Source organism: Dicentrarchus labrax, unplaced genomic scaffold (genome assembly GCF_905237075.1).
Source record: "Dicentrarchus labrax unplaced genomic scaffold, dlabrax2021, whole genome shotgun sequence".
Lineage (NCBI taxonomy): Eukaryota > Metazoa > Chordata > Actinopteri > Moronidae > Dicentrarchus > Dicentrarchus labrax.
In genome coordinates, this window is record NW_026136720.1 from 30285046 (window position 1) to 30299083 (window position 14038).

General features: G+C 40.8%; 1 protein-coding gene across 1 annotated transcript in view; it reads left to right on the forward strand.

Moving 5' to 3' along the window:
- The window catches only part of kiaa1549la (KIAA1549-like a), a 100931-nt gene that overhangs the window by 58820 nt on the left and 28073 nt on the right, over positions 1 to 14038 (forward strand). The window contains 5 exon segments of the mRNA XM_051382072.1: positions 242 to 402; positions 2952 to 3123; positions 5357 to 5517; positions 7782 to 7817; positions 13297 to 13490. Of these exon segments, the coding sequence (XP_051238032.1) occupies positions 242 to 402; positions 2952 to 3123; positions 5357 to 5517; positions 7782 to 7817; positions 13297 to 13490 (724 nt within the window).

Below are 14038 nucleotides of genomic sequence, written 5' to 3' on the forward strand. Positions count from 1 at the left end.
GCCTCCCCTATTCTCTTCAATATCAATATCGTCCTCATATGATCTCCCTTTGATATTTTCTACTCCATCTTCACCTCTTTCCCATACTCACCCCGTCCTCGTTTGCTCCTTCCCTCTGCTCTTGCCTCATGTTGTCGTTCCCATCCCATCCTCCATCCTCTTACCGGTTTTCCTCTTTCACCCCTCTTTGCCCGCTCTTTACTCCCTAAATCCCTCTGTCCTCTCTGATCTCTCCTCACAGTGATCCAGGATGTGGACAGCTCCTCCCTGGAGGGTAACTACCAGAGCTTTGCCAGCCTGATGGAGCAGCGGCTGGCTGAGCTCTTCCTGGTGGCCGGCAGGCAGGGCTCTCGGACTGTGCGATCTCGGCGGGCCACCACCGTGGGGAGCTACACTGTGCAGGTGGGGGGGGGGGAATGGGATTCATTGTATGTCATTGCGTGAATTGCCATTCCTGCCTTTATTAGAAGAACCAGTTTGCTCCTTCCCAAGTGAAAGTCCCCCAAGTGAACAATTAACCTGCATGTTTCTGTGAAAGCTATCTCAATTTTGTGTGATGTAGTTGAACAGGATCCAATGTGATATTTCTGGGGCTCTGTGGAGAAGACAACACAAGTTGACTCAGCAGAAGCGAAAAATAATGGAGACAATAATGAGAGTCTACAGTCATGCTAGCTTCTCTGTGTGGCTTTACAGTACTGACAGTAAGCATGGCAGTGCTTTGATCTGAATGCTAATGTCAGCATGCTCACTATGGCGATGTTAACATGCTGATGTTGTAGCAGGTGTAATGTTTACCATGCTCATCAACCTAGTTGAGCGTGTTGGTATTCTTGCACACATGAAAGTATGGTATAACTGATATTATTTAATTCATTGTTATATTATATCATTCATTTTTGACCTGATGGTGGTGCTAGATAGAGGACAGGAGATCACTGAAATCATTTGTATTCATCCTCTGTGAACCATGAATTTCTATACCATCATTTGTGCCAGTGCATCCAGTAATGTAGAGATTTCACTGAATAAGTAGAAACTTATACCTGACATACCAACTGACTGTCAGCGCAACCATAGCACCCCGCTGTTGGTGGGGCTCTTGGATATGTAAGTGTATAGTGAGTGAATGAAAATCCTGATCTGAAAGCAAACTCTTGGTCATCAGTGCAGGTCAATGAATATCTGGGACAGCTCCACATTCAGGACCCTGGACAGCACCCTCCTCTTATTGGTGTATATTATATTAGTAATTGTCTGCAGAGGAATACTCCAAAATTATTGATTGACATGTTACTTCTTTTTTTTTTTTTAATATTGCTGGCATCAACTTAAAATTTTGAGATTGTTTTTATAGACCAAACAATCAAATATATTCAGAGGATAAATAAAATAAATATATCTTCAGTTGCAGTTGTAGTGCAAATGTTAATAATAATAATAATAATAATAATAATAATAATAATAATAACAATTTCTTGCATTAAAAAGGTTGCTGTATGGGAGCAGACTCCAAGAGTCATTCATTCAGTCAGAGTATCTTTGAATGCATTAACAAGGGGGTTCTGCTTTTCAATACATACATACAATATCAAACCTTCAAACACAATTAATACAAAGGCAACTTTATCAGTAATGATTATAAAAAACATTGTTCTCTGCCAGTACATTTCTATTGCACACTGAAATGAAACAATTGGCTGCCAATGGAAAGCATGCAGTGATTAGTGATCAGACTACTTTGAAAGTCAGTTACTGATTGCAGGTTAAATGTTAATTTTTGTCAAAAGTCAAACATTGAACAAACTTATTTATTTAGCATATTTAGCATTTACAGTTGGTCAAATCAAATTACAGCAAATGTCTTCTGTAATTATTTATCAATTTTTCCGTGTTGAAAACCATTGTTTTGTTTAGCACGGTTGTTAGTCCTCTTGCAATCCCATGGTGCCTTGAGTTTGTCTAACAATCAGAGGTTGTGTTGCAGCTCTGTACTCAAGCGCCTTGCACAATGGAATAACATGTGACTGATCCCATTCGTCTGTCACCTTTCCAAAGCATTGGTTATCAGAAGAGAAAGGTCATCATTTTTACAATTGACATATTTTAAAGGCGTAATCAAAAATGTAACAAGTAATTCTTGATGATGTAATTATAATCAAATTACAATTTTTTCAAATGAAATCTGGGATGACTATAGTTACTTATGTTTGTAATTTGATTACATAATCTCGATTACATGTAATCAGTTACTACCTGTCTAATCTGTCACCTCCCTGCCCGGTGTTCCATATTGTGCAAATTAAGACAACGATTGACTCCTCCTGGGCTTTATGCCTTACGCAGCCACAAGGTTTTATGGGAAGTCACAGATGACCAGTTTTATGTCTGCAGAAGTGGAGGAGGGAGAGGCTTACAGAGGGGGGTGTGGGGCGCGACGACGGGTTGTAGCGAGGGTAGAAATCATCCAGCCATTTAATACCACACATCCCTTCTTTTTATGACAAAATCAAATTACCAGACTTGATTAAATCGTGTGATGTGTTCGTCAAATTAAAAAAAGGTGTTTGATGTATGATGAAAGGAAATTGAGATTTCAAGTGACTCAGTTATCCTCGAGTGTCTTCCCCAAGTGCAGTTATCTTGCAGCAAATGGCTCGTCATGATCAAAGCAGCCGAGCTGATTCAGGATTTTGATTGGGCCACTGTAGATATAGCAGGCACTTTTAATCTGTTGTGGGGGAGAGATAAAGGATTTTGTATTAAATCTGGCTATAGATGGTATGTTGAACTGATAATCTTTAAAATAAACTATTCTCTTATCTATCAATTCTAGAGCTAATATGTAATGGTGACGTATTCGTATGCGGTCTGATCAAATATAAACACTTTTTCACAAAATGCCATTATCAGCTTGAGATACTATTGGACCCTTTCTTTGTCCTATCCAGATGGTGAGCATGCGTCGACTGCCTGGTCCCAAGAACCCAGCAGAGATGACATACTATGTCCAGCAGAACGGAGCACCGATCACTGGAACCAACGCTGCCAAGACCCTCAGCAGTCTGGACTCCCAGACCATGGCTCTGACACTGGGATACTTTGTACAAGTGCAAGCTGAACGTAAGCTTATTGTCTTACTGTACAGTGTTAAATAATTCATGTATTTGTCATATTTGTTAAGGGCCAAGCAAGTAAATCAGAAACCGATCAACAGACAAGAACACTCAACATAAAATAGACAAAGAGACATTTATACCTTTCTGGCCAGACAGTGAACACAAAAGGGGATGACAGGGGAGGATTCATGACATATATTTAAAGACCCCCTCCAGTCAGAAATCAGTGTGTCTTCTTGTTCCTACAGTGTGCTGTTTGAGTGATGCCACCAGTGCACATCCACTGAGAATGGACTTTACAGTGAGGAGACATCTTGTGTCCAGCAGGAAAACTTTAGAAATGAACACAATGTGCATATTAATAGATTCATATATTAACTCCGGTGATAGGAGTCTTATTGTTTATATTCATTATTCTAAGGTTTCTAGATGAATGCATAGTTTATTGATGTTGAAATGCAAAATCTAAAAATACACTCTGTACTATTCCCATTTGTTCATGTACTGGCTGATTTACTCCAGCTATACAATACATTAGCATAAAAATAGGAACAGTGCAGAATGTGGACTGTTTTTCTTTTGCATATTTACTCACATATTTACCCACATTTTCATTCCCATGTTTTTTTTTTTTTTACATTTAGCTATTGGCACATATGTGTACATTATATTATAGATGCACAGTAAGTTCACACATTCCTCTTTCAGCAGCCATTGTAGAGCAAACATTCCCAGTTTAACTGCTCTTTAAGGTTTATCTGCTGAACTAAAGCATAACAGTCTTGGCTCACCTTGACATTGTGCAGCGTTGTAAGTTTTCCATAAATTTCCATAATTTCTGTAATTCCCTTCGTATCCAATAAAGCTTTAAAATATCAATACAAATTTAAACTAATAAATTCAAAATAAAAAGACAGCATATCCTCACTTATCTGATGTAACGTTCACAATATTGTGGTTGTGTATATTTGTTAGTAAATGTTCACCCATGCAGAAGGATGTTCATACAGTAGCTGCTGGAGAGGACAAAGTGTTCCCTCTCACCTTTTCTCCCCCACATTTCCCCAGAAACTATAATTAACAAACTGGAAAGATACCAACAACCATCAGCACCCTTCACAGCTCCTCCAAACAGAGCATAAGCCAGGAAATGAACATAGTGTTCTTGTAAAACTCACTCGGTTTGCCGTAACGGGCTCAGTGGAAAGAAACTGTATTAGTCCTTCAAATGAAAACACATCCCTTTGGCAAACTGTTCTGTGATAGTGGAGAAACAAGTTATTAGGAAGATATTTGAGTGAAAAGCTTGGTATTCAAGCAAGTTTTATGTTGTACTTTAAAGCACATTTCTGGATGTAGATTTTAAGTCCTCAAAGATGTTTTCGTTTATCACATTTCTGTCGTTTATTATGCTGTTTCTTTATTATTTAAATGAATACTTCAGGATCGACTGCCAGAAGATAATTAGCCTACTTTGCAGAAGGAAACAGGGCAAACAGTTGGGGTGTGGGAGTGGTAGTACGACATTTAAATTTATTTTATATTTCTTTATTAAGCTTATTGCTCTGAGCGCTCTGTAATAATTGAAGGCAACTCCGATGAGTGTTTCAGCATTTTCATCAGCTCCTCTTCTCTCTCATCAGATGGATGGTAAGAAGATATTGTTTAGGGAGATTAAAGTGAGTACTGTAAATCTATGACTGAACCAGATGGTTTGTTACACAGAATAGGATTGGTCCAATAACACTGTACCGGCCACAAACATATGCATAGATTGAAGCCTGGCAAGATGGATTCTCCGTGATCTCGTGATTTTGTCATCTTCACAAAGTCCAGCTGCCCTCAAAAGGGTAATAAACCTAATTGAAATTGTAAAACAGGACATGCATCCCCATCCCCAGTGGAAATTCCACAATGGTTGGACAGCGTAAAACAAACGAGATATAAAGTGTTAATTAGAGATCTGTAGAGGTGCAAGATGGCAGAGTGTTTTAAATTGGACAGAGCTAGGCTAGCTGTTTTCCCGAGCTTCCAGTCTCTGTGCTAAGCTAAGCTAACCGCCTGCTGGCACTAGCTCCATACACGGCCTGTAAACATGAGGGTGGTATCAATCTTCTATATTGGCAAGAGAGCAAACAAACTTATTCCCCATATTTGTCAATCTAGTCTCAGGTATGAAAAAAGGAATGATTTAAACACATACTGAATACTGATGAGTAATATTTGTATGTTTGTAGCTGTGGTTAAGACGCCGCCTGGCAACCTGTGGATCATGGCCGTTCTGACACCTCTCTTCCTGCTGGTGGTGGTGATCGGCATGGTGGCCTTCATTCTTTGTAAGAGGAACAGGGTCATCTTCAAAACTGGCGCCTTCAGGACCTTCAAAACCCGCTCCAAGGTAAGACTGTTAAACTAAGTTGTCCAACTTCGTCCCTTTCTCTTGCTTTCGTTTACTGCCTTATATGTTCCTTCCATCTTTTTCTCTCTCTACTCCCTGTTCTGTTTGTTCTTCTTTATTCTTCCACTATTTATACAAATCAGCTGTCGCCTCACTCTTAGAGAGTTAAGTCTCAACCTAACACGTACAAACATCACTGCTTCACCTTAAAGTGTCCCAGAAACCAATTCTACAGTGAAATGTCACCAAAGATTACATAACCCCAGTTCTGAATGAGTGGCACATCGCACAGCAAACCCATTGTGTTAAGTTTGTTCCTTCAGGTCAGAAAAATTGAATCCCATCTGTGGCAGCCTCACTCATTTGCTTTGTCACTGCCCAATAGCCCGTGGTCATTGCTAATCATGCATGCTGGGAAGACTAATCGGTCGAGAAGAAATGGGCAAGGCTTAGTGTACTGGAAGTGAACCTTAGGGTAATGTTGGCCCTTTCACAATAATAGCGTTCACTCAAAGTCAACTCATTTGAAGTTAAATAGAAATCAATCATTTCAAACGAGCATGTGCGTAATAGATTGCCACCAGCTGGTTTGATCAGGTCTGATTGTTTTCCTGGACGCAGTGCAGTGCATGACGCCAGATCAACAGCTGCTTGTGTCACTGCAGTCAGTGAAGTGGTAAACAAGCAATAAGCTCGGCCAGCCTCGTTTGTTCTGAAGAGGCTCTTGACGTGACTCGGCTTTGTTCAGTCTTGAAATGTGTTTCACGTTTGATATCATGATTAGACCAATACAAAGCATTTCAGTCTCCAGATCAAAATATCTGAACAACCTTTCTGATATTCCTGACAAATATCATGGTGGAGCAAGAAATTATATATAGGCTGACATCAAAATGCAAATAATGCTGTGTAAGAAAACTAAAGGTAAAGTAGTAAGGTGTTTTGATGCTATAGTAAGTGGTGTTGAATGGGTAGCTCTACACTGGGCATTGTAATCAGCTTTCTGATACTCTCTATACAAACCTGAATATTTTAACATATTTTTAACAACCTGAAATAAAGTCGTAGAATCACTGGGAAAGTATTCGATTTTATTCGCTTTTCTTCTAAAATGCAACAATTCAACACAATTAATTTGCTTTGTGGATCCACGGTGCCAAATCTGCATTAAAGTAGGTGACAGATACATTATATACTTATTTAAAGGTTAAATGTAGCTGATTACAACTTGAACCGTCTTCCGTAGTTTGACCATCATTTCTGTCAGTTATGATATTATAACACTGCACTCATTAATGTGCTGACATCTGGGAACACAGCAACATTGTGACAGCAGGACTGACAGGGTAAGAAACAGGGTCTAACAAGTTTTAAACAAGTAACTGCTTTTATTTTGAGGTAAAACCAAAAGTCAACTGTGTGTACACAAAGTTAACGTGGTAAATTGAAGTAGGACGTCAGTCTGTGGGGAGTCTCTTGACAGATCTCTGTGACCTGCAAGGTAATGATTATGTGACTGTGGCTGTAGCTGTAATGTTATATCTAGCCCACACTGGCTGTGGGTTTGATAATGTTACATATGAGTGTCTATAAGAAAATGTTACAATGGATACATTTCACAAGGAATTGATTTTAGAAAATGGCATTTGTTGTTTTTGTACAATAGTGGCATTGAGTTACACTCTTCATTATCTGATACTGTCATTCTGAACAGAGTTGATGGAAGGCTTTTGCTGACAGAAAATTCTGTGGTCATAGGTTTGTAATATACCCATTTATATAGAAGAACATAAATTGTGTTAAGTTGTGTTTGCAAGGATACGTATATATGATAAATATAGAATGGATATTAGGAAATATTTTGGAGGGAGGTGTGCTTGCTTTAAGTCTTTATTTAGTTTGTTTCTGCAATAAACATCATGTTTACATTTGTGCTTGACTGAATCACAAAAGAAAATGACTGGTTGATTAACACGTTTTTCTGTGTGACTGCTATTTTAACCTTATCTTCTAAAACCTGCGCCTTCATCTGACTGCTCATGTTTCTTCACCATGCACACTTCTTTTTAGCAAAGTCATTATCTTTCCAGTTAATTTGGTTAGTACAATGTTATTAACACAGATAAGAGTGATGGCCAAACTATGAAAATTGGATACATTCTGTACTATCCTATCCTATCCTGTCCTATCCTGTCTTTTTGTTCTGTTCTATTATTATACTAACCCCTCCCTGACCTTGTCCCTCTGACTTTCTCCCTGTTTAGACCTCATATCGAAGGGAGGGCAGTTACCACCACCAGGTACTCACTAAGACACTGGTTGGGTGGATTACCGACTGCCTGACTGAATTACTTAATGTATTGATTGATGAATGAATGAGTTACTGCCTTGTTTGCTGATTTGGAATGACTGTGTTGATCAACTCGTGTACAACTGCCTTGTGGGCTGCTTATTTTTGTATGCGTTGCCTGTGTTGCTGTTGCTGGGTAAATCCTTGCATGTAGCTACCGTGCTGTGGACATGCCTTATTCCACCATCTTCACTGGCTATGGGTGATCAATAGGAAGAGAGAGGAGAGGGGCAGTGAGGAAAGGTAAAAAAAACTCTAATAGGGGTGTAAAATTCACGAGCACATTCTTTAAGATTTAAATTGTTTGGGTTTTAGTCGATCGGCTGAATTAACAAGGAGAGGCTAGCTCGTAAAAACAGGCAAATGAGCTCAGTTCTGGCGGGCAGAGGAAGCAGTTTTTAACCGAGGCTCATAAACATGAATAGCGGAAAGGAATTTCAACACCTGCGAACCAAACCAATCTATTTTTATTTTGTAGCATCCATAAAAAGTGACTCAAGCTTGTGTCATCAGCCTAGACGGCCTCTCTGCCAGTCCCTTTCCCTTTCAAGCCAGTCGTTTTATCCTCTCAGATGAAGCCACTCTCATCCCTCAGTGGCTCAGCAGGAACCCTACGCAGACCCTCAACCCAATTCTTTTTTATGTGAGGTTCTCCACTGGATTATGGTCGCTACTTTACCATGGTTAGACCCAAAAAAGAGCAACAATGGCCACAGACGATGGATAGAAAATGCTTAAATTACGAAGAATCGTGCAGCGGCCGTCCCTGTGGTTGCTGTTGCTTTGGCGGAGCGTGTCATCTGATTTGCAGGTTATTTTTATTTACCACACCCCTTGAGAGGCAAAGTGAGGGAAGTGAAGGATGATGGGATGGATGAATGGGCATGCAGAACATTTTTTAATGGTGTAACACCACAGCACAGCAGGGTGTAAACCCAAATATATGTACATGATGTGTGTGTGTTGTCCTTGTACTGTAGTCTCACATTAACATGAACAACAAGGTTTTGTTTGCTTTCACAATTGTTTATAAACATTTAATATTTCTTATGTTGTGTTTTACGAAGGAGTGCATCAAATATTAAAGCGTCTCGAAATGAGATAACACAAGTGCTGCCGTGAGGCCACAATCACTGTTCTTATCCACAGCGGTATTTAGCCTCTTCCAAACCCAAGCAGTGGCATGCATGAGCTAATGAGATAAATATTTCACAAAGGGATTTAGTTTGGGAAGAGCGTGTGGCAATGTGGCAAACTGCATACGTAGGTCAAACTTACCTACCTTAAAACTTAAGACTCACGTGCCTACATGTACACTGAAAGAGTTACTGGTCACTGCATTCAGTCCCTCTGTCCACACTGGCCTTAAAGGCACTGAGAGGTGTGACAGGAAATGAGGTGAAATAGGGGATAACATGGAACAGGGCCCCCGGCTTAGAGCTTTGATTGGGCCCAAAGAAATCAGGCCTGACCCCAACCTGAGTTTCTGCTTAAAATAAATTAATCATTTAAATTGTTAATTACAAGTAAACTACATTGTGCATGTAATTATCAATGTGAATAAATAAAACTTTAATTCTTTAGCTGCACGCATTATAATAAAAAATTATTAAAAAATTTCTGTCCAGATAAAATATCCATGTGATAATTAGGTGTAAATGGGGTCTGTGTCAGAAGCCCACCTCAGTGACTGAGTGAGTATGTGTTTTGTTAAAGTCATATGAATAGTAACCAGACCTATAGACTTCATCAAGTTGATCTACTGTGTGTGTGTGTGTGTGTGTGTGTGTGTGTGTGTGTGTGTGTGTGTGTGTGTGTGATCTGCTCCCAACCTGCTCAGCTATCAGTCACCATGCAGGACAGGCTAAAGCTGCTGATCAATAATGTGGTTTATACCAGGTCTGGTTGTGTGTTTAAGCATTAAAGAGTGATTCTGCAGAGTCCGGCCCACTTCATCACTCTGTGCGTCGCCTGTGCAGCCGGAACATTCTTCAAAATGGCTTTTACTCCCTCTGTGCCTTCTTGTATAGGCGTGAAAGCCTCAGATAGCCGGCTTCCATGTGGAGTACAATAGAGGTGGAATCAGCAAAAGTAGAAGTAATCCATTTTTCATTTCTAAGGTAATGTAAGCACAATGCATGCGCTGCCATTTAAAGGACTCAAGGTATTTAGCATTTTGCTGCATCATGCCTCAACCTGCCCCTGGAGGAATTTATCTAACCAGTGCAGCACCGGGCTGATGTATACCCCAGTCTTCCTCGCGGTGTCTTATTCTGCTTCTTGAATTCACCCACTCTTTGGGACGTTTTTGTTTTCATGCAGCTCTGCGGTGCGCTTCCGTCATTCGCCCTGCTAGAGCTGAATTTAAATCAATATGGCCGCAGGGGGAATAGAGCATATCTCATCCATCTGCTGTACCTCATCAAGCTGCTGTTGGCTGTTGCTCTGAGTTAAAATTAGACATGAGGAGAGGCTTCTGTTTGATAGTGCGGGCAAGGAAAATAAGAGTGGATAATTTGGTGGTGCAGCAGGGTCGTGCTCACAGTCACTTCATATGACACTTTTAAGTAAAAGAAACAGTCGGACCCTGTGTCGCCGCCGTTCTCTCTTTTCTCTCCTGCCTTTTTCCTCCATCACTGTTCTAAATAGATGTGGAGAAAACTGCCATCTATCTCTGACAGACTGATCAGAGGCTCACGCCATACCACAAGCCCTGTCCACAGCCAAAGTCTTAAACTGAGCTGCTTGCGCAAGATGAAAGATGGCCATTTGTTAAGTCAACATGCTGTCAGTGGACACTGGAAGAGAAGGAAAGATGTTGGTGGAGACAGGAAAAAGAGAAGGAGGATTAGAAAGGAAGACGGGGCAGAGACTAATAGGAAAGACGGATATGTGATTGTGAAAAGAACAGACAGAAAGAGAAAGACCTTGAGCCAGTGCAGTAAAATGCGAGTCGTGAAATGTCAGGCGCACTTTTCAAGGTTACACCCCTCGGCTCTGTCATTTCTGAGAATCCATACAGTCTCCGTGCATGACAGCCATTACCCATCAGCCACTGAGTGACACATCTTTCACTGTCCATGTGCAGTGTGCATCGGGTCGTCATCTAATGTTTGCTCCTCGCTAATCCATACACATGGATATTGGTGGAGGGAACAGCACATTTAATTCACCACCTCCCTCCTCCCTCGTCTGCTGCCCTTTGTTCGCTCATCATAAACACACACACACACACACACACACGCGCCAATACACTCACACACAGCTAAACTCCTCCTCAACCTGTGAACACCATGAGGCCACAGGCAAATTAATGTTTGCACTCTCCATACATCTTTCACACGACAGAGTCACAACTGTCACCATACATCACTTCAGCGGTTAGAGGATGTGTGCAGACACACGCACACTGAATCCATATATTCATGCCACGGTGAGACGGCCTAGCCCCAGTCTTTTTCTCTAATGTGTGTGTGTTCCATAAGAGCTCGGATCAGTATCCTGACACTCATCCACGGCCACAGCCACGTGTGTTGGAGCTAGTTGATGGCACAGCGGTGTATATGACTGATGAATTATTAACAATGCCGTCAGCTGGATGCCCACGCTGCCTAACCTCACATGCACTCAGAATTTAGCATGCATCATCAAATTCATTAGGCGTCCCATTTTAGAGCCGCTCAAAATAGAAAAAGGGAGGCAAAAAAATCAGGGTTTCGTTTGCTTTGTTGTGTAACCTAAAAAGGGTCTTTCTCTCCTTTTTTTCACTCGTTCTCTGCTCCGTAAATTGAAAGGCATTTAGTTTAACAAAGAACGTGTCTAGGCCTTGGAGGCTTAGCAAAACACGTCTTCTGCTGCCTTTTCCTCTTTGTGTCTTTATGCCAAAACCCCTGACTTCAAAGGTGCTGTTAAGCCTTTTTTATTTATTTTTCAACTTTTTCATTATGCTAGCCGTGGTGTTTGGAGACAGATAAAAACTGGTTTGGGGGGAGGTCCATCCAATTACCTTTATCTGAAACGGAAGCAACACTTATCTGGAGGTTTTTCTTTAATATTCAGGAGACCATGTCATGTTAGCTGTAAGCAACTCTGACGTCCGTTCAGCCGTGTCGGGCTGTCCAGCACTTCAGCTGGGCTAAAAATCTAACCGCTACACTTTGAAGGACTTTGCTGTTGATCAGATCGGACTTCAACTATTTTGGAGTGGAGTGGTTTATGTTACCCATTCAAATCAAGACAGTCACATCCCCAACTTAGATTCTAGATATTTATGCTTCAGGATCTCAACTTCATGGCAGCTTTCTAGTATTTATTCACAATTAGGGGAAAATAAATCTTAAAACTCATCATCAGTTTAAAAACTACTATTTTTAATTTTGGCTTTTTGCCTTTATTTGACAGAGACAGCTGAAGTGAGATATGAGAAAGGCGGGAGAGAGAGGGGGTGACATGCTGCAAAGAAACTTGGGCTGTTGCTTTAGTACATGGTGCACAGCTAACAGGGCACCCCAATTAAAACACTACAATGAACAGGAAACCTGAGGTGTGACAACTATTAACTACATGCAGCAGGTTACTGTTTATTATCACTAATGCTGCATTTTGCCATTGTAAATTGAGATTAAGCCACTGACGTTGGACGGCTAGTGGTTGTTTACGTTGACTCTCAGGGTTCTTGTGACCAACCAGAGCTGACACCAGAGTTGGGACAAATACTGTGAATCCACAGGGTCTTAAACCGCATCACTGCTTGTGATTTAGGCTGATTAATCTGGGTTGTTTTTATCTGAAGGTACAAACATGAATACTTTCTGGAGAAATTGTAATTTAGCATTTTTCTCAAAATGTCTTGGGAAATAACATCCACACTTTGTGCATCTGTGTGCTGTCATGTGCTTCGATTGTTGGATTAATCTTGTGACTCCATACCATTGAGACTCTCTGACCAACTTTAGCTGCAGTTTCCTATACTTTGATGGTTCCTTTGAACCATTCATCATGGTGTATGTGCTACATATTTTGTGGCTGCTTTATCACTCATTGCTCATTATTGTGGGTTCTTAATGTAGTAAAGATGTAAAACTGTACTGTACTGATGGAATACTACTGTATCTTGCTCCCTTTTTGCTATTGTTGCATGTGCTTTATGTCCTGGACACCGCTGCTTGTTTTAATGCATCAAGTTGCTGTTGATCCATCAATCCAAGAGGCAACTTAAACCAACTAAAAACAAAGCCCATTTTATAAACATAAGAAACACCCTTTCTCAGTCATTCTGCAGTACACTAGGAATACAAACACTGAAGCATTTTCTTAACCAATCAATTTGAAATCTTCCTGAATGGATTGATCTACAAGCTGCAATATCTTTGACCTTCAAATTGAACTTAACGGTTTTCTGACTCCTCATGTCTTTTTTTCCCTGCCAGCCTGTCCAGGGCTTTGACTACGCCAAGAAGCACATGGGTCGAACAGGTGATGAGGCCATCTCCGTTACCAAGGAGACACTGGTGCTGGGGCTGCCTGTACGAGATGCTCCACTGTCACTGTCATTGGATAAGAAGGTCCACCAGGACGGGACCGCCAGCAAGAGACCTCCATCTGCTGACATACACAAAGGAGGGTAAGACAGTCACTGACTCATTTGTTTGCTTGTCTGTTAGCTTAAATAATCTTTTTTTTGGCCTTTTCATGCCTTTATTAGATAGGGACAGCTGAAACTCAACAGGAAAGGGGGGTAGAGAGCGAGGATGACATGCAGCAAAGGGCTGCAGGTCGGATTCGAACCTGGGCCGTATATGGGTCGCCAGCTCTACCGACTGAGCTGTTCATCCAGCAGACATGAGGCAACACACAGAGATAGTGTACAGTAGGTTTCAGAGCTTTTTAAAATGAGAATAGCTGATGGAAACAGGCTTGATGAATGCAGTTAGGCTACACCAGATAATTCCTCACTACGACTGACACCTTTCATGTTAGACATAGCCATTTGACCCATTATTCATATAAAAATATACATTTTTCCAGCTTTAAAGCTATTTAGTATATAATACGAATACTTACCAGAACGATTTTCACGGGTGTCAGCTTTGAAAGCCAAATATTGTTTGGCATAATTTGGTTTGGTATCATTACAGAGCACCACTTTGCATATTTAAAGCCAAACCCTGA